The 18,470-nt window shown below is 41.7% G+C and overlaps 1 protein-coding gene across 1 annotated transcript in view; it reads left to right on the top strand.

Moving 5' to 3' along the window:
• Positions 1 to 11,828: 11,828 nt before the first annotated feature.
• The window catches only part of LOC108719406 (F-box only protein 32), a 28,784-nt gene continuing 22,142 nt past the window's right edge, over positions 11,829 to 18,470 (top strand). The window contains exons 1-2 of the mRNA XM_018268254.2: positions 11,829 to 12,134; positions 18,293 to 18,402. Coding sequence (XP_018123743.1) covers positions 12,022 to 12,134; positions 18,293 to 18,402 — 223 coding nt within the window. The 5' untranslated portion in view covers positions 11,829 to 12,021. The remainder of the gene's footprint in view (positions 12,135 to 18,292; positions 18,403 to 18,470) is intronic.

The following is an 18,470-nucleotide window of genomic DNA, read 5'->3' as shown; positions in this document are numbered from 1 at the left end:
TATCGCTTTCTGCTTTTTGTTTTGTGTAAAGCCCTGTAGTACTGTCTGACTTCTGTATGATGATCCTTGATAAACTTGAAACCCCAGCTTGAAGGCAATGTCATATGAGATTTAAGGTCAATATTTATTTTCTGTCCTAGACCTTCTCTAAACACCATAGGGCAAATTCACTAAGATTCGTAGTTGCGCCAGGCGTAACTTCGCCGTACTTCGCCAGGCGTAGTTTCACCAGCGCTCCGCAAATTCACTAAAATCCGAAGTTGCGCTCAGGGGTAGCGTAAGGTTGCGAAGTTGCGCTAGCGTTGATTCGCCAAGCAAAGCGAAGTTACGCTAGCGATGGTTAATTTGCATACGGCACCAAATTCAAATTTCAATGGAGGAATATGTAGCAGCACTACAAATGCCTGGGAAACCTTCAAAACATCAAATAAATTTTTTATTTTGCCCTACACATGTGCCCACTGTATAGTTAAGTTGCCATAAGTTAGGAAATGTAGGGGGGAAGGAGGGGAGCCCCAAAAAAATTTCCGATCTTTTTCAGCCTATCACCCATAATATAGAAAAAAACGCCAGCGTTAACAAAAATTTTAACTTTTTTTGAAGAAATCCCTATCTACTCTATTGTGCTTCGCCTGGTCTGAGGTGGCGAAGGAAGTCTAGCGTAAAAGGTAGTGTTATTGAATTTTTCCGTAGTTACGTCCGTTGCGCAAATTCGCCAGGCATAAGGCTGCGGAGTTACACTAGCAAAGTTACGCCAACGTCCGTTAGTGAATTTGAGAAGTAACGAAAATGCCCAACGCTAGCGAATTGACGCTAACGTTAGGCGCTTCGGCGCTTAGTGAATTTGCCCCCATAAGACCAATATTTTTCTGTAACCATTTCATGAACTAAGTAGGGCCCTAACCAAAGGTTGGACCTTCAAGAGGGGTCCTGACCAAAGGTTATACTTTTAAAGGAGAACTAAACCCTAAAGTTAAAAAAAAAACTACCCTACCCTACATAGACCCCCCACCTCCATCCTCCCCACAGCCTAAGTGTTACCCCAGCCAAATGCCCCTAAAGTTTTACTTACCCCTCGGCGCATGTGGAGTTGTCGAGAAACAGAAAATTGCTCCAACTGCGCATGCGCCGCCACGCCAATCTCATTCTGAAGATTTCCGTATAGAAGAAGATGGCGCCGTAAACTCCGATGCCTGAATCTGCACCGAGGGGTAAGTAAATCATTAGGGGCATTTGCCCGGGGTAACATTTAGGCTGGGGGGAGGAGGGAGGGGGGTCTATGTAGGGTAGGGTTTATTTAATGTTAGGGTTGAATTCTCCTTTAAGGGGGCCCTGCAAGGTTGGACTGCAGGGCCCCCCCCCGGGCCCCCCACCACATAAGTGAAGACACATTAGGTACCTCAGGCCCGCTCCAGCCGCAAACCCCCTTTGGCCCCCACGCCTAATTTTTTTTTCCTGCTCGCGCCCACAACTGGGGGCCAGGAGGAAGGTCGGGGGCAGGGCCAATAGCTGGTCTGAGCCAGCAGGGCCCACCAGGTTTTTTTCCGGTGTCCCGCCAGTCCAGTAAGACCCCGGGACCCTGGCCAAAGTTTGGACCTTCAATGGATCTCTGACCAAAGATTGGACCTTCTTGTGGGACTTGAAAAAGTTTGACAATGACTGGTGTAATAAGTTTGTATGTTCTACATATATCTAAGTAGGTTTCCTCCAGGTACTCGGGTTTCTTCCTGCACTAAAATGTGTATAGGCAGGTTAAAACTAACCATACTGTGTGTTATAGAAACTCAAATCATAAGCTCTCTTGGTGCTGGGATTGACATGAATGATATGTAACCTCTGTACAGCACTGAGGAAGAAGTTGGCGCTGTATAAATAAAGCATAATAATAATAATGTCAGTTCTAATCTTGCTAAGAGAGCGTAGCTTGGACTGTAGACAATGAGATTAACCGAGGAAATTCATTATTCAGGCAATTTGGTTGGAATTGGGGAAGATTTGACAAACATCCGTTGGACTTTAATTACTATGTTACTTATTAGTATAGATCCCAGATACAGAGTTCACCCCATGGGCAAGATCTTTAGAGAAAAGAAAGAGTAGTAAGATGAGGATGCAAAGTGGTTTGGCAAGGAGTACAGTTTATTTACAAGTAAAGGCAATCAACAAATCTGTTATGTTTACTTGTTTTTCATGTATTACTAATGCTAATAAATTATGTGCTGTTTATGTGTGTATATATCCATACAGATAGATAAATAAATGCTTCACTGGTTTCATTACTATGGAAAGAGTCCTGATAACCGTGTTTTGCTCCTACAATGAAGACTGTAGATTATAATGATTGAGTTGTGGGGGCTGCTGGTGATTGGAAATAAACTCAAATTTATAAAACCGTTTAATCTCAAGCTTAAATCGAGGGAAATTCAATTTCTAGTGTTATTCTAGAATCCAAGGGTGCACGGCTGGCGGCTTAATAATTCAGCTGTTCAGTCAGCTGCGCGGTCTATTCATATGCTCAGAATTCTCTGAGGTTACAAACTGTACCTCATTCACAGACCGCACATAAATCTTGAGAATTCTTGGTCAATACCGGGTCACATGTGTGTGTCTCTGACTGTCACCTTCACCAACGTGTTCTGACTAAGCAATAACGTCACATAGGGTCACTTAGTGGAGCAATATAATGTACACAAGACGGCAGCTGTCAAACATGACGATGTCCGTCAATAAACATTGTCTACATCCTCCAAGAGGCACTGGCAGCAAAATAAAAACAATGTGACTTATTTTATAAGTGAGAATTGCACTGGAAAAGTCTGACTTTTCAATGGAGCACAAGGCAATCTATTCTAGACCTGACTAGTCTAGTGACCAACGTTGGAACTAGGGATAGGCAGCAGAGGAACCCTCCTAGGCTGAAATCATTTTTGGAAAATGTTCAGTGAGCAAATCGAATAAACTATCAATAGCAGTGTTTCACACCTTTATATAATGTCTGCTACTGCATTCATGGGGTTGTTCACCTTTAAATTAACATTTACAGTGGCATAACAACTCAGGGCCCCCCAGCAGCTCACGCGCAATGAATCCTGTGCAGTTCCGGGTGTACGGAGGGGGCTTTTTATTCAGCAGCTCTCCAGTTTGTAATTTCAGCAATCTGCTTGCTTGCCTCAAAAATACCTTAACAACATGCACTGATTTGAATAAGAGACTGGAATATGAATAGGAGAGACCTGAATAGAAAGATGAGTAATAAAAAGTAGCAATAACAATACATTTGTAGCCTTACAGAGCATTTGTTTTTTAAGGCATTTTGTTCGTTCAGCTGACATAACTTTGATATTGGTGTAAAGTTATGTCAGGTGAATGAACAAAATGCCTTGATCCATAGTAGACTAGTAAATGTTAAATGCTATGTTACAGCTTAACTTTGATACATTATGTGACTGTTATACATTGTATTGTTGCTAGATAGGAAATGAAAGTATCAGTTTTAACTATTGTTTTTTTTAAATGTATGGTACCAGGGTCGGACTGGGGGGCCCGGGGCCCACCGGGACTACTGTCCAGGGCCCCTTCCGACCCCCCCCCGCCCCCTACTGCGACGCGCCGAGTGCGCGCACACAAAGGCGCCGCTTGGCGCACCAGCGTGAAGGCGCCTGGCGCATGCGCAGAAGGCGCTGCGCTGATCGGCGCTGCGGGAGGAAAACTTTTTTTAAAGATATCTGGAGAGGTGTCTGGCCCGGCGGGGGCCCATTAAGGGTCGGGGCCCACCGGGTATTTTCCCGGTGTCCCGCCGGGCCAGTCCGACACTGTATGGTACTTATTTAATATATTTATATATTTATATATATTTATATATTATTCCACAGCACTTTTTTGAATATTGAAGATTTTAAAGCACAGTTTATGCTGATATTTATGGACACTATGGATTTTTTCACCCAGATGAAAATTTTATGGAGTTACCAATTAAGTGATATTTTATACATTTAATTGATGGCATGCCTTTAGGCTAATTATTCACTCAATGGGAGGGCTTATAAAGCCTGATCTGTTCTGTATTTGTTACACTTGATAAAGGGTTTAAGGACCCGAAACATGTCGTGTAGTGGCCTTGAATAAATGTAACCACAGCATATTTTTGCTAACTTTTGAGTGCTCTCCTCATTTTGGAATTTATCAGGGCTCTGCTGCTCTCAGACTGAAGACTATGTGCACGCAAGCAGATCAGATTCAAATCAATAGAGCAGGAATAAGGATCAGATCCGCTTTTGCAAAAATACGTGGAGCCCTTCAACCAGTGCCATAACTAGAGGGGGGTGGGCCCTGGTGCGTGACGCGCAGCCAGGCCCCGCCCCCGCCGTACACACGGATTTCACTGGCGAGCGGGCTGCTGGGGGGCCCTGAGGGGGTGCGGGCCCTGGTCCGCTCACACCCCCTGCTCCGCCAGTAGTTCCTCCACTGCCTTCAGCCCAAAACCTTAGGGCAGAAACAGATGAGAAGATTCAGGGATTTAGTCGCCCGGCGACAAATCGCCTCTTCTTCGGGCGACTAATCTCCCCAACTGCCTCCCCGCCGGCTAAAAACGAAATCGCCGGTGGAATGGCACTCGGAGTGCTTCATTTTCCGTAGTCGCCCAAAGTTGCCACACGAGGAAACTTCGGGTGACTTCAGAAAACAAAGTGTTCTGAGTGCCATCTCGCCGGCGATTTCGATCCTAGCTGACGGGAAGGCATTGTGGGAAGATTAGTCACCGGAAGAAGACTAATCTCCCCCAAATAGCATTGTGTGCCTCTACCCTTACAGACCATTTTTTAGATGGGTCAATGACCCGCTTTTGAAAGCTGGAAAGAGTCAAAAATGTAATTCCAAACAAAACTTTAATCCATGTGTACCAGATGATTCCACTTTTGGAATATCTAAATGCATTTAACCCACTTATCCCATTTAACACAGAAAATTGCGTCACAGCATCCCAGCTAATTAAAGAGTTTACCATTTGTGAACAATGGTGCTTTGATATGCTAATGGAAAGGTTAAATGCATTAAATGAGTTACGTTTATCTCGAGTCATGACGGATTTAATGCACAAATCCAATTGGCTTCAGCTGTAGGTGGTGCTCTATTTGTTAACTCCGCCACTTATGAAGATAATAAGTACATATATCCCAATATTTCCAAATGCTGGCATCTTAAAGGGGTGGTTCACCTTTAAGTTAATTTTTAGTATGTTATAGAATGGTTAATTCTAAGCAATTTTTCAATTGGCCTTCATTTTCACTTTTCCCTATGGATTCACCTGCACATGTTGCAAATGGGCGTGTGCAGATTGTCACCTTTATACTGGGTTCCCTAATTTGTTGGCCCTACTCTGACACTGGCTACTAAGGACTCACTACTCCATGCTGCACTACTCCCTTACTATGCTCCACTACAGACCTAAGTAGTGAAGTGGGTGTAACTATAGAGGAGTCAAACCTGTGGCTGCAGGAGGACCCAGGAGGTATAAAACCCTGTGAGGCCCTAATTCATGTACAGTTTCAATAAATATTGGTAAAACAGGTCAACCTCTAGACATTTAGACATTTTTGGGGCCTAATTAATAATTATGTGATATGTGAATATGTACGCTGAGAAGAAGAGGGTGAGCTTTGGGGAGGATCTGGAGTGCGTTGCCAGTACATTTGTAATACCAGCACTGGACTTGGCTTGTATTGTATCAGTGAAATACTGTACGTAGACCCCAACATAGAAAATTAGTCCATCCTTATTTCTATCATGGAACTATTAAAAAAAACTGTTACATTTAGGACAGTCCATATCTAATTGCTGTAAGAGTGGGACCAGGGTGTCATTCTTTAGTGGGCCCACAGGTGACCCCCCCAATCCGTGCTTAAAACTCCAGCGTTGGAGCAGATCAAAGGGGGGCTGCATCGCTAATGCAATGAGCACTATGGTGCTCATTGCATTAGCGATGCAGCCCCCCTTTGATCTGCTGTGTTCTCTGCACTAGCAGAGCCTAATTTCTGTTTTAAAGTTACAGGAGGCAGATTTTTGTCACCCCTGGTAACTGGCCACTCACTGCTGCCTGACGCAAGATTCTCACCTAGCCTCATGGCAAGAGTGGCCCCGGGTGGGCCCTAGCAGCAGGGACGGGCCAAGGTATTTTGTCACCCTAGGCAAGAACTTCAATCAGTGCCCCCTCACCCGGTCCTGCATTGCCATTTCCTACCTTACAATTCATATTGCCCCCTGTACCTGTGCCAGCAGCTATTATGTTGCACCATGTACCTGTGCCAACACCTATCATATTGCCCCTAATTTGTACCTGTGCCAGCGAGCAAAAAATCCATCATATTCCCCTAAACATCTGTACCTGAGCCAGCAGCAGCCAATCCCTCACATTACCCCCAATCTGTACCTGTGCCAGCAGCAGCCGAAAAATCCACAATATTGCCCCCAAATATGTACTTGTGCCAGCAGCAGCCGAAAAATCCACAATATTGCCCCCAAATATGTACTTGTGCCAGCAGCAGCCAAGAGGGAGGTGGGGAATGCTTCTGCCTGCAGTACGAATCACAGCAAGAGGGGGTTGGAACAGGTGGTTTATAACATTTAAAGACTATTAAAGGGCAAGCAAACCAAAGTTTAAAAAAAAAAAAGAAAAAAATTCCCCTTAAAGTGTGCCCCCCTCCATGATTGTGCCCTAGGCAGGCACCTACTCTACCTACCCCTAGTTCCAGCCCTGCCTAGCAGATCCATTCAACACTGCCTACAATCAAAAGACCGACAGATAGCATGTCCCACTACTACTTCGACATACTGTATCATACAGGACAACAATTATGTTTTATATACAAAAGAACCATATTAACAGAGCCATCAATATGACGATGATAACGATGATAACGATGATGCCTTTAACAAGAGACATTAAACTGAATATTCCCATGGAATCCTAGGAGAGGGGCAAAGGGTTGATTTTCCTAATTGTGCTTTGTGTGCCTGCCCCTTGCATCAATTATGTCTCTCTATTGTTTAAAGAGAAGCTTTTTGCCAATACTCTGTGGCACATAAAGCCAAATATGGAGCAAGTCTGGCAGTGGAGCAGCATTAACTGTGTCAATATCCGGCTCAGAAACCTCCAGCATCTTTAGATTGGAAACCTGGGAGCTTTCTATAGATGTGTATAACACAATAACAACTAGGGATGCACCGAATCCACTATTTTGGATTCGGCCGAACCCCTGAATCCTTCATGAAGGATTCGGCCGAATACCAAACCAAATCCTAATTTGCATATGCAAATTAGGGGTGGGAATGGGAAAACATTTTTTACTTCCTTGTTTTGTGACAAAAAGTCGAGTTTTTCAGCCCCCAAAATATGCTGAAAAACTCTACCTCGGCTTATACTCGGGTCAAGCGCAAAAACGGTTGCCGGCGTCTAAGAATAGTCGCCGGCGCCCAAGAATAGTCACTGGCGTTCAAGAATAGTCGCCGGCGTCCAAGAATAGTCTCCAAGAATATTTGCCTGCGTCCAAGAATGGTCGCCGGCATCCAAAAACGAGACGCTGGCATCCAAAAACGAGACGCCGGCAGAAACCCTAAATTTTTTGAAACTTACCAGAAGCTGCTGCATTTCTCACCCTCGGCTTATACTCGAGTCAATAAGCTTTCCCAGTTTTTGGAGGTAAAATTAGGTACCTCGGCTTATACTCAGGACGGCTTATACTCGAGTATATACGGTATGTAACAGTTACAACTTTTAAACATAATCCCACATTAAAATATAAAAAAAAACAGTGTTTTGTCTATTTTAATTTTTTTACTTTTTTGGCACACAGGATATGCTGTCACTGATATAATAATGTTGAGGACGTAGCTTCATTTTATCAATTTGCCAGGTATAATCTGCCAAAACAGACTCTGGCAAAAAGCGTAACATATTGGAGAGTTTGCACTTCGATGAATTTGCAGAGTAACAATCCCTCGTCTGAGCGAACATTCAATGGCGTGAAACTTCTCTAGTGCTGAGCTTTTTTGCTAGCAAATTGTCCGCTTTGCCTTTTTGTAAATTGACAATGTCGCTGCGAATTGTCATTTTGGCGAATTTTCGCTAGTGACGGTCATTTCTGCCTTTAGTAAATTTGCCCTTTTGTTTCCAGTCGATACTTTGATCTATACAGTGCCACTCTTTATATTATAACATGCAACACAGAAGATCAAAGACCTGCCAGCACTCAATATGGTCTCAAAGGACAAATAAAGCTCCCCTGAGCCTAAGCCCAACTCACAATATACAGTATTTATAAATATAATACAATAAGATTTTGATATGTAATTAATGCAAGATCCCTTACATGGCAGCATAGAACTGACGTATTCCTATGCTTCCCAACAGCAGCCCAGAGCACACTGAGCATGTGCAGTGCCACTGACACAAAAGATGGCCTAAGAAGATCCAAGATGGGAAGTTGCTGTAGACAAATTTGAAAGCCTTGATCATTACTATTACAGGGCTGTTGGTTCTCTTGGTTGGTACAGTAAATACAGTATATAAAATGGTGCATTTCTGTTCATGTTGCTTTTTAGGCTTTGGTTCCCCTTTAAACAAGGAACATTAGATCATAGGGGGTTATGTAATAAAAAAAACAAAAAACAAAGTTTGCCCAGGGCAGTAACCCATAGCAACCAATCAGCAGGTAGCATTTACTGGTCACCTGTTTAAATGTAAACATCCTATTGGGTAACTGCTCCTGGGCAAATTTAGTGCCTTATATTACATATGGGGATTAATCTCCTAGTACAGCGAAGAAAGAATACTGTATATCTATCCATTATGGCTGCTCCTAGTTATACAAATAAACACAAATATGCAGATAAATAAGGTCCCCTGAGCAGAATAACGCATGCCGAACATGTACAGAAATAATATCAAGCATTCCTATAGATAATAGGCATAGTATCTCCTATAAGGAATGCTGGCTACGTCAATTCTCCGGCACAGTTACATGGACATTGGCAAAGGCTGTAAGGAACACATTAACTCCTTGCGTTGTGCTTCCCTAGAAAGAAGGAATTATTTCTGGCTGTGATAAACTACAACTCCCAGCATCCACTGACAGCTTTATATTGGTATATTGACCGCCTCATTGGCCAGACTTCTGATGGTGGCAACAATCCAACAAGGGCACCCAAGGGAAAAGGCAGCTGCCATCATGTATCCGGGAATCAGTGATGCAATGTGGCTCATATGAGCTGACTTCATCAGGTTTAGATTTATTATAGAACTGATAGCTTTATAATGCAAGATTATCGGCTTGAAGCAGCTGGCTATCAGGGCAATGTAATAAGATGAAGGAACACTAAATACAAAATCAGGAGTATTTTCAGACCTTGTGGCTGCGGCTGAGTAACAGTGGGTACAAGGAGTTGTAGCAGTATAATTGCTGGAGGTCTGTAGTTTGTACATTACAGTTATAATAAATATCCAACCAGTCATATGCCCCTCTCCATAAAACAAAATGTCCATTGTAAGGTAAAATACTACCTAGTAGAAGTCTACAAACCAAATGGATATCTGATTACTGACTTCCCCTTTAATCTTCAACCACTGTGTGTAGGTCAAACTGTATTTTGCCTAGACGCAGCTCCTGATTGGTTTATGAAGAGAAGGAGGCGGGACACAGAAACTGTCAGTTCCCCCTCCTTCTTCTCCTTGCTGCACAGAACTTTCTGTTCAAAACAATCCAGCGCCTGGCGTCTTTATAAATATTTAGCAACATGTTGGGGCATGATCTGGTTACACACACTGACACACACTGAAGGCATATATATATATATATATATATATATATATATATATATATATATATATATATATATATATATATATATATATATATATATATACAGATTATATATATGTGTTGAATCTGTCAGACTCTGAATGGTTGCTAGGGGAATTTTGACCTTAACTACCAGATTATAAAAGTTGCAAACTGGAGAGCTGCTAAATAAAAAAATAAATAACATAAAAATCACAAACAATAAAAATTTAAAACCAACTGCAAATTTTCTCAAAATATCTATATAGAATATCTATCATCTTTCGTTCTATCTATCTATCTATCTATCTATCTATCTATCTATCTATCTATCATCTATTATCTATCTATTATCTAACTATCTCTATCTATCTATCTATCTATCTATCTATCTATCTATCTATCTATCTATCTATTTATCTATCTATTATCTAACTATCTCTATCTATCTATCTATCTATCTATCTATCTATCAATCGTCTATCTATCTATCATCATTATCTATCTATTATCTATCTATCTATCTATCTATCTATCTATCTATCTATCTATCTATCTATCTGTCTGTCTGTTATCTATCTATGACATGATATACAGTACAGATACAGAGCGACAGAGATCAGAGGGTTCTGTCCATACAATCTAGGCCAGTGGTTGAGACGGTGGTCCTGCCTCCCCTCCCCCAAAGTGTCCAAAGTACAGGTATGGGATCCATTATCCGGAAACCTGTTATCCAGAAAGCTCCGAATTATAATAATAAATAAATAATTTATATTTTTAAAAAAGTGTTTCCTTTTTCTCTGTAATAATAAAACAGTACCTTGTACTTGATCCAAACTAAAATATAATTGCAGCCATGCAATTTCTATCATTAGAGTTACCCATTACTGCCTTCCCTTAAACATAGAGTTTTACATTACAACAATTCTAAGCCCCATACTAATTCTGTAAAGCAAATCCTAAGCCATTTACCTCTGGTCTCCCTGCTCGTTTGAATTGCACTGTACGTTAAATGGGAATTCTGTTCTTTATGCAGCTTTCTAATATACATTCAGCTTTATTAGCAGTTTAGTTTGTTAATCACTTTCTTGTCTGTGGTTGTGACTTGAAACGATGTAGCAGAGGTCAGCTCTCCCTTGGGTACTTTGCTACATTGTTTCAACAGTCAGAACCAGTACTGCAGAGAATAGAGGAGACACTCAGATGGAATGTAGGGTCAATAGCAAGGACATTCAGAAAATGACAGAAAGCATTGTAACTTGTCACTGTCCTGTTTTCGGGGGACAGGCCCGATTTTGACAGCTCAGCCCATAGTCCCGGGTTTCTTACTGAAATGTCCTGACTTTCTCTTTGATCTCCTGCACTGACTCCACAAAAAGACACAAATATTCTGAAACTTAATTAAAATAAGAGACTTTTCTGGCAGAGAGCCCAGAACACTCATCAGTTGCACCTGGATACTTTTGTAATAATTTAAGATAAGCAAAGAAACAACTGTAACTATTTAAGATAAGCAGGTCTCTTGGGAGAACCGACCAGCAGCTTAAAGGGCAATTTACTGTAAACACATAAGACATTTATCTAAAACTCCTGGAAATGTTTTGTAAAATAATTAGGGGGGGGGGGGGGGGGTGGCCATTAATGGGCGTGGTCAAAAAATGTCACCTGACTGTGTGCCGCACAAGTTTTTGTCCCTCTTTTTGTTTTCCAAATGTTGGGAGGAATGCAGAAAGGGATTCACTTTGTTATATTGGAATGTTAGGCGTATTTATTATTACACTTGTGGCTTTTGGGGTGGAGGTCCCTATTCCAGCTCTTCTTCCCCTCCCTTATCTCTACTATATTGCCTTCTATTGTGACTAAGCACAGATGAGAGCTGTAGCCTCTGAATCGCAGTGACTGAGGGTGACATTGTGCCCAGGAATCAGCAGCTGTCCCTCTCGGGATTGTGCAATCACAATGCTCAGCAGCAGCAGCAGCGGGGGATAAACAAAAGCCACGTGTCCTGGAGGGGGAGGAGCGTCTCACATTTCCGGCAACAAAGGCAGCAGCCTCAGCTATAAATAATGCAGCAGGGGAAGGAGGCGTCAGACGCACAGCACTGAGCACATCGCAGCAGCTGCAGGAAAAAAAAAAAAAAGAAGCAGTTAAATCGCACGGGCATTGTACCTTCAGGATCTGATTGGCCACTATGCCTTTCCTAGGACAGGACTGGAGGTCCCCTGGGCAGAGCTGGGTGAAGACTGAGGATGGCTGGAAGAGGTTTCTAGAGGAGCAGAGTCATTTTATCAGTGACATCAACAGGTGAGTGAGTGGCACAAATACATAACAATATAAATATATATATATATATAGTATAAGATATGTCATGGGACACAGGGGTTAAGTTAACTGATATTGTCACATTGCCCTCCACCTGTCTAATAATAATAATAATAATAATTATAATAATAATAATAATAATGATATAAGATGGAAAATTGGCAGTCCATTAATATTCAGTCCATTAGGTGATCTCTATGATGATGTGACTCTGCACTAGAACTGTCTGACCTGCCACCTCCCCACAAACCCCATACCTACAGTCACATCTGTAATAATATTCGTGGCAATATAGTAACCAGGCATTCCTTTTTTATCTCATTTAACACATTCTTAGTATAAATGAGCCATTGGCACATAAGGGGTTAATATTCAGTCTCTGTGATACTGTGACTCTGCATTAGAACAATCTGACCTGCCCCCCCCCCACACACACACACACACACACACATACACATATACACACATACACACACACACACATGCATACACACACACACATACACATACACACACACACATACACATACACACACATACATACATACACACACACATACACATATACACACACACATACATACATACACACACATACACACACACATACACATATACACACACACATACATACACACACACATACACACACACACACACACACACACACACACACACATACACACATACACACATACACACATACACACATACATACATACACACATACACACACACACACACACACACACACACACACACAAACAAACCCTATACATACAGCTATACCTGTGATGAAAAACTAGTAACAATATTCATTGAACCCAGCCTTAGTGTGAAGCAGCCCTTAAACGGTTAAACCATCTCCCATTGTAACATATGGAATTTTAACCCCATTGTTTTCCCATCTTCGTCCTGACCCTTCAGTGCCAAGGTGCCCTGGGTGGGAAGGGAGTTCCGGTGCCTGTTGTTAATCTTCCCCCAATGAAACTGATCCATGGGGAATGTAAACAGCTCCTTGGCCGAGAGCTTTCCGGAGGGATCGACTCCCCCCTGCTGACATCTGAGCTGCTGGAAAAATACACTTTGTTTTTATTATTATTTTTTTTTTTAAATTTAGCATGTGACTTGGGTGCTGTCAGGGTCCAGCAGGGGGGGCTCTAGAGGCTGTTGGCAGGCAACCAGGAGACCTGACTCATTGCCCAGCCAGGGTGCATAACAACTAATGCTGCAGTGGGGGGGGGGGCATATTCTTATTATTTGTATTATTCTGTCTGCTTTCCATGTGCTAAGGGATGGTATTATTACCCTGCATACTAAAGCTGGACTATGAAATCCTTGTTAGTCTTCCTGGGCATGTTGGGAGCTGTAGTACAACCACTGCTAGATACTTTTTAATTGTATTTTTTTTTACAGTTTAACCACAAGTATGATCATGATGTTTACTTGTAACCTTCATTAGCATCACAGTTGGGCAGCAGAACAACATGGAAAAGCTTTGTGTTTTCTTACTTATTGTGCAAGATGTATCCTAGTGACGGACTATAGTTCTATAGCTGCAGCGAATTGCACAACTGCAGCCATAACCGCCAGTTCAAGTGCCCTTCATGTTGTCATGCGGAATTTAGACACAAAAACACAATGGAAAAGGTCAGGTATTCAGAGCTGTGTCGTACAGCTGCGCCCATATTGTTAAAGGGAAACTTAAACAAACAGATGTAGTCGTCACTTTACTCCTCTCAGCTGTCGGCTCATGACGGACTACATAATGGACTATATTTGTGTATCCATGTGACCAGTGAGTAATGGGAATTGTAGAGTCACCTGAAAGGACACTTGAAGGGCCACTATACACTAAATTATGTATGTGGTGGGGCGTTTATTTTAAAGGAAAACTATACCCCCCCCAAACAATGTAGGTCTCTATAAAAAGATATTGCATAAAACAGCTCATATGTAAAACCCTGCTTCATGCAAATATATAATATATATAATAATATACTTTTTTATCATTATGTGCCATTGGTATATCTAGTATAGGCAAATTTTAAAACAACTGGACTTGCTGAGTAATCAATTTAGACGTTTCACTACTCACCCGAGCAGCTTCTTCAGTTCAACTGACTGGTGTGGGAAGTTCTCGGCATATAAACTCTTCCACTAAAATTTAGCTGTACTAGATATACCATGACCTGGATGAATGAAAATCTTCATAGTCATATGTGCCATTGGGTAATCATAAATAGAAAACTGCCATTTTAATAAATAAGGACAGCCCCCTGGGATTTTACGATTCACTGTGCACAAAAACAAACCATAAATGTTAGGTCACATGAGCCAGAGTTGTGTCTTTTGCTTCCTCACTTCTTCCTGTTACAGTATTTCTGGTCAGGTGATCTCTGAGGCAGCACACAGACCATCACAATATGGTGGTTCAAGGCAAGAGATGTAAAAGGGCAATATTTACTTAAATATATATTCCAGTTTGATGAGATTCTGTAATATGCAACTTAATTTGATATTAAGGATGCACCGAATCCAGGATTCGGTTCGCGATTCAGCCAGGATTCGGCTTTTTTCAGCAGGATTCTTCCCACCTGAAACGAATCCAAATCCTAATTTGCATATTCAAATTAGGGGTACGGAGGAAAATCGTGTGATTTTTGGACCAAAACAAGGAAGTAAAAAATGTTTTCCCCGTCCCACCCCTAATTTGCATATGCAAATTAGTATTCAGTTCAGTATTCAGTCGAATCCTATATATATATATATATATATATATATATATATATATATATATATATATATATATATATATATATATAATAAGTTTGTCGTTTATTCAACGTTTCGGCCCAGTCACATGAGCCGTCTTCAGGAAGTCTTCCTGAAGACGGCTCATGTGATCCTTGACTTATGTATTTCTACCTCTTTATATGGGGGGGGGGCTCTTCTCTAACCTCAGTAACCCAGTACAGGTATAGGATCCGTTATCCAGAAACCCGTTATCCAGAAAGCTCAGAATAATGGAAAGGCCGTCTCCCATAGACTTCTTTTTATCCAAATAATCCAAATTTTTGAAAACGATTTCCTTTTTCTCTGTAATAATAAGACAGTAGCTTGTACTTGATCCCAACTAAGATATAATTCATCCTTATTGGAAGCAAAACCAGCCTATTGTTTTTTTTTTTAATGTTTACATGGTTTTCTCGTAGACTTAAGATATGAAGATCCATTATCCGGAAAATCCCAGGTCCTGAGCATTCTGGATAACAGGTCCCATATCTGTGCTACAATGGGCAGAGATATCAAACTGGCGTTTGCCTATCACATGGCTGATAAGCTTCTCTCTCATTGGGCAGTCCAGGGGATGACACAAGGAAAAACATAAATAAGGAGCAGGATGTGTTCCTTGTAATTTCGGTATAAACCCTCAGTAGTCTTGTTGACCCTATGCCAAATTATAAGCCCCTCCAGTGAGAGTCACTTTGTGTATTAATCTGACCAGCCTGAGTGTGTGGTTTTGCTCTTCAAAGTTTGTTTATCCTATATTTCTTGCAAGGGGTAAACACCAGGGGGGTCTGGAACGACTGAGACAAAATCTTGTTGTATTTAAAGCCGCCAGGTTTAGGTTTAGTGTAACACTTAAGTGGCAAATTTATCAAAGGTCGAATTTCTAATTCATGGGAGTTTTTAAAAAAACTCCCATAAATTCAAAATTCGACCAATCGAAATTTATTTAAAAAGAATCGAATTTTAACACTTCAGATGAATTAGATTGTCCCGAAAAAACTCAAATCGAATTTGTTAAAAACTCGATTTGAGTTTTTTTTTACTCCGGAAATTAACTCAAATGTCAGGAAGGCTACAAACAACTCCAAATTGATCCATGGACCTCTCCAATTAAATTAAACGGCAATTCGGCAGTTTTTTAAGTGTCGAATTCGAGTTCTTAAAGGGCCAGAGTGTGATAAATATCGTAAAATCGAATTCAATTTTTTTAAAAAAAACTTGAATCAAGTTTCAGTGACTCCCTAGTCAAATTTGACAGTTTTGACCACTAAAAAATTAGAATTTTCAATTCGACCCTTGATAAATCTGCCCCCTAGAAATTTTGGCTGCCAGAAAGCCAAACATTGAGCGGAGCAGATGGACATGAGTCACCCAGGAACTCCCAGCGGGGGCTCTTCTAGTTGGGACGCGTGAGAAAACGTCACATGGTCTGACCTGTGCATTGGGATAGGAATGGTTTAGTCCCACGTGACTTTAAAGCTGTGCCACTGATAGAGATTACGGGTGCATTATGGTACTTGACGTCACATTGAAAAACTCAATTAGAGCCCTTGTGTATCTCATTCTGGCAATTCACGTGGCGTCTGTCATATATAACTGTCTAATTGCTTCATTATGTAAGCTGTAATTAAGGAGCAGGTTTGCAAAACATTAGAGCCTAAAGGCGTAGTTCAACTGTATGTTAACTCTTGGTATGCCCTATTCTCAGCAATTGGTCTGAACTTTATAGTTTTTAAAAATAAATTTTAATTTAAAGGTTAATTACTCTTTAAAGGCAGGGGCACACGGGCAGATTCGGGGAGATTTAGTTGCCTGGTGACTAATCGCCTCTTCTTCCGGGCGACAATCTCACCAAACTGCCTTCCCCCTGCCTTCCGCCTGTTAAATGAAAAATCGCCCGCGGCAATGCACTGGCGCCGCTTCGATTTCCGAAGTCTCCCAAAGATTCCTCGTGAGGCAACTTCGGGTGACTTTGGAAATCGAAGCGCCGCGAGTGCCATTGCGCTGGTGTTTCTCATTATAGCAAGGGGAAGGCAGTTCGGGGACATTGTGGCCCGGAAGAAGAGGCGATTAGTCGCCAGGCAACTAAATCTCACGGAATCGGCCCGTGTGCCCCTGCCCTTAAAGAGTAATTAACCTTTAAATTGAAATTTATTGTGATGCAATTCCACTTTGGAATTTTTAATAGATATCGTGTGCCCCATACCTTACTTTTTCCTGCTATTTGTCCTGTCTCTCCTTCAAACCACTGCCTCGTTGCTAGGGTAAATTAGTTCCTAGTAACTAGAAAGCTGCTGAAATTCCAAACTGTTGTTTGGATCTTTTTCGGCGTGATTCGACGCGCTGCAACAAAACGCTGGCGGCAAATCGCATGCGACAGAAATAAGGTAAGTAATGGAAATGTCGGATGAAGTCGCAGCGTCGGCCCGACTCTACATAACTGTTGAATGCAGACGCTGCACTGCAGTTGTGTCGCGTTGGATCAACGCTGCGACACCATCCGACAATGCATTCACTTACCTTATTTCCGTTGCATGTGATTTGCTGCCCGCATTTTGTTGCAGCGCGTCGGATCACGCTGAAAACGTCTGTAGTCCTACCCTAAAAGGGGCAGTTAATTACAATTACCCGTTAGTATGCTGCAGACAATTACATTCTATAAAAAATTTTTTTAAAAAACTCTCCGATTTACTGTTTACATCACTAACACCAGCAACCAGGCTGCGATTTGAATGATCGATTGTCCGTTCAATAAAAGGATAGAGAGAGAACCTATAACAGCAGTGCAAATCTAGCCTTGCAATAAGCTTTCTGGTTGGCAGATGCACTAAACTTAGCAACCTAATGTTATTGTCAGTCTAGAGCGAGAGTTAGGGTAGGACTACACGGACGTTTTCGGTGCGATCCGACAAAACGCATGTGACAAATCGAATGCAACTAAAATAAGGTAAGTGAAATGCATTGTCGGAGGAAGTTGCAGAGTTGATCCGACGCGACACGGCTGCGTCTGCATCCAACAGTCGTGACGCATCGGATCAGCGCTGCCACTTCATCTGACATTTCTATCTCTTACCTTATTTTTGTCGCAGGCGTTTTGTCGCAGCCCATGTAGTCCAACCCTTACCTGTGCTCTGTAGGTAGACATGGGACAACTTGCAATTTACAGTACAAGGAAGTTCCAAGCTGATGGCAGACGTATGATAGGAACACTGTGTGACATATAGGATAACTGATAAGATAAGTAGCACTGTACTGATATATATGAGATCACTGATAAGAGATATGATGTCATTATTTCCCCTGACCGCAGTCAGTCAGTAACAGTCCTTTCCTCTCTGTCCCTGCAGCTATTGCAACACGGAGAACAATAAAGAAAACGTCCTGAATAATCTGAATTACGACATTGTTGTGAAAAAGAGGAGGAAGGATCTGTTTAACAACAACACCAAGATACAGTGTGAGTATCACTTTCTGCTCTCTTGCACAACTATAAGCTCACAGCATTTTACTACATTATGGAACCTG

Source organism: Xenopus laevis, chromosome 6L, assembly GCF_017654675.1.
Source record: "Xenopus laevis strain J_2021 chromosome 6L, Xenopus_laevis_v10.1, whole genome shotgun sequence".
NCBI classification, from domain to species: domain Eukaryota; kingdom Metazoa; phylum Chordata; class Amphibia; order Anura; family Pipidae; genus Xenopus; species Xenopus laevis.
This window is presented reverse-complemented; position numbering and strand designations above follow the sequence as displayed.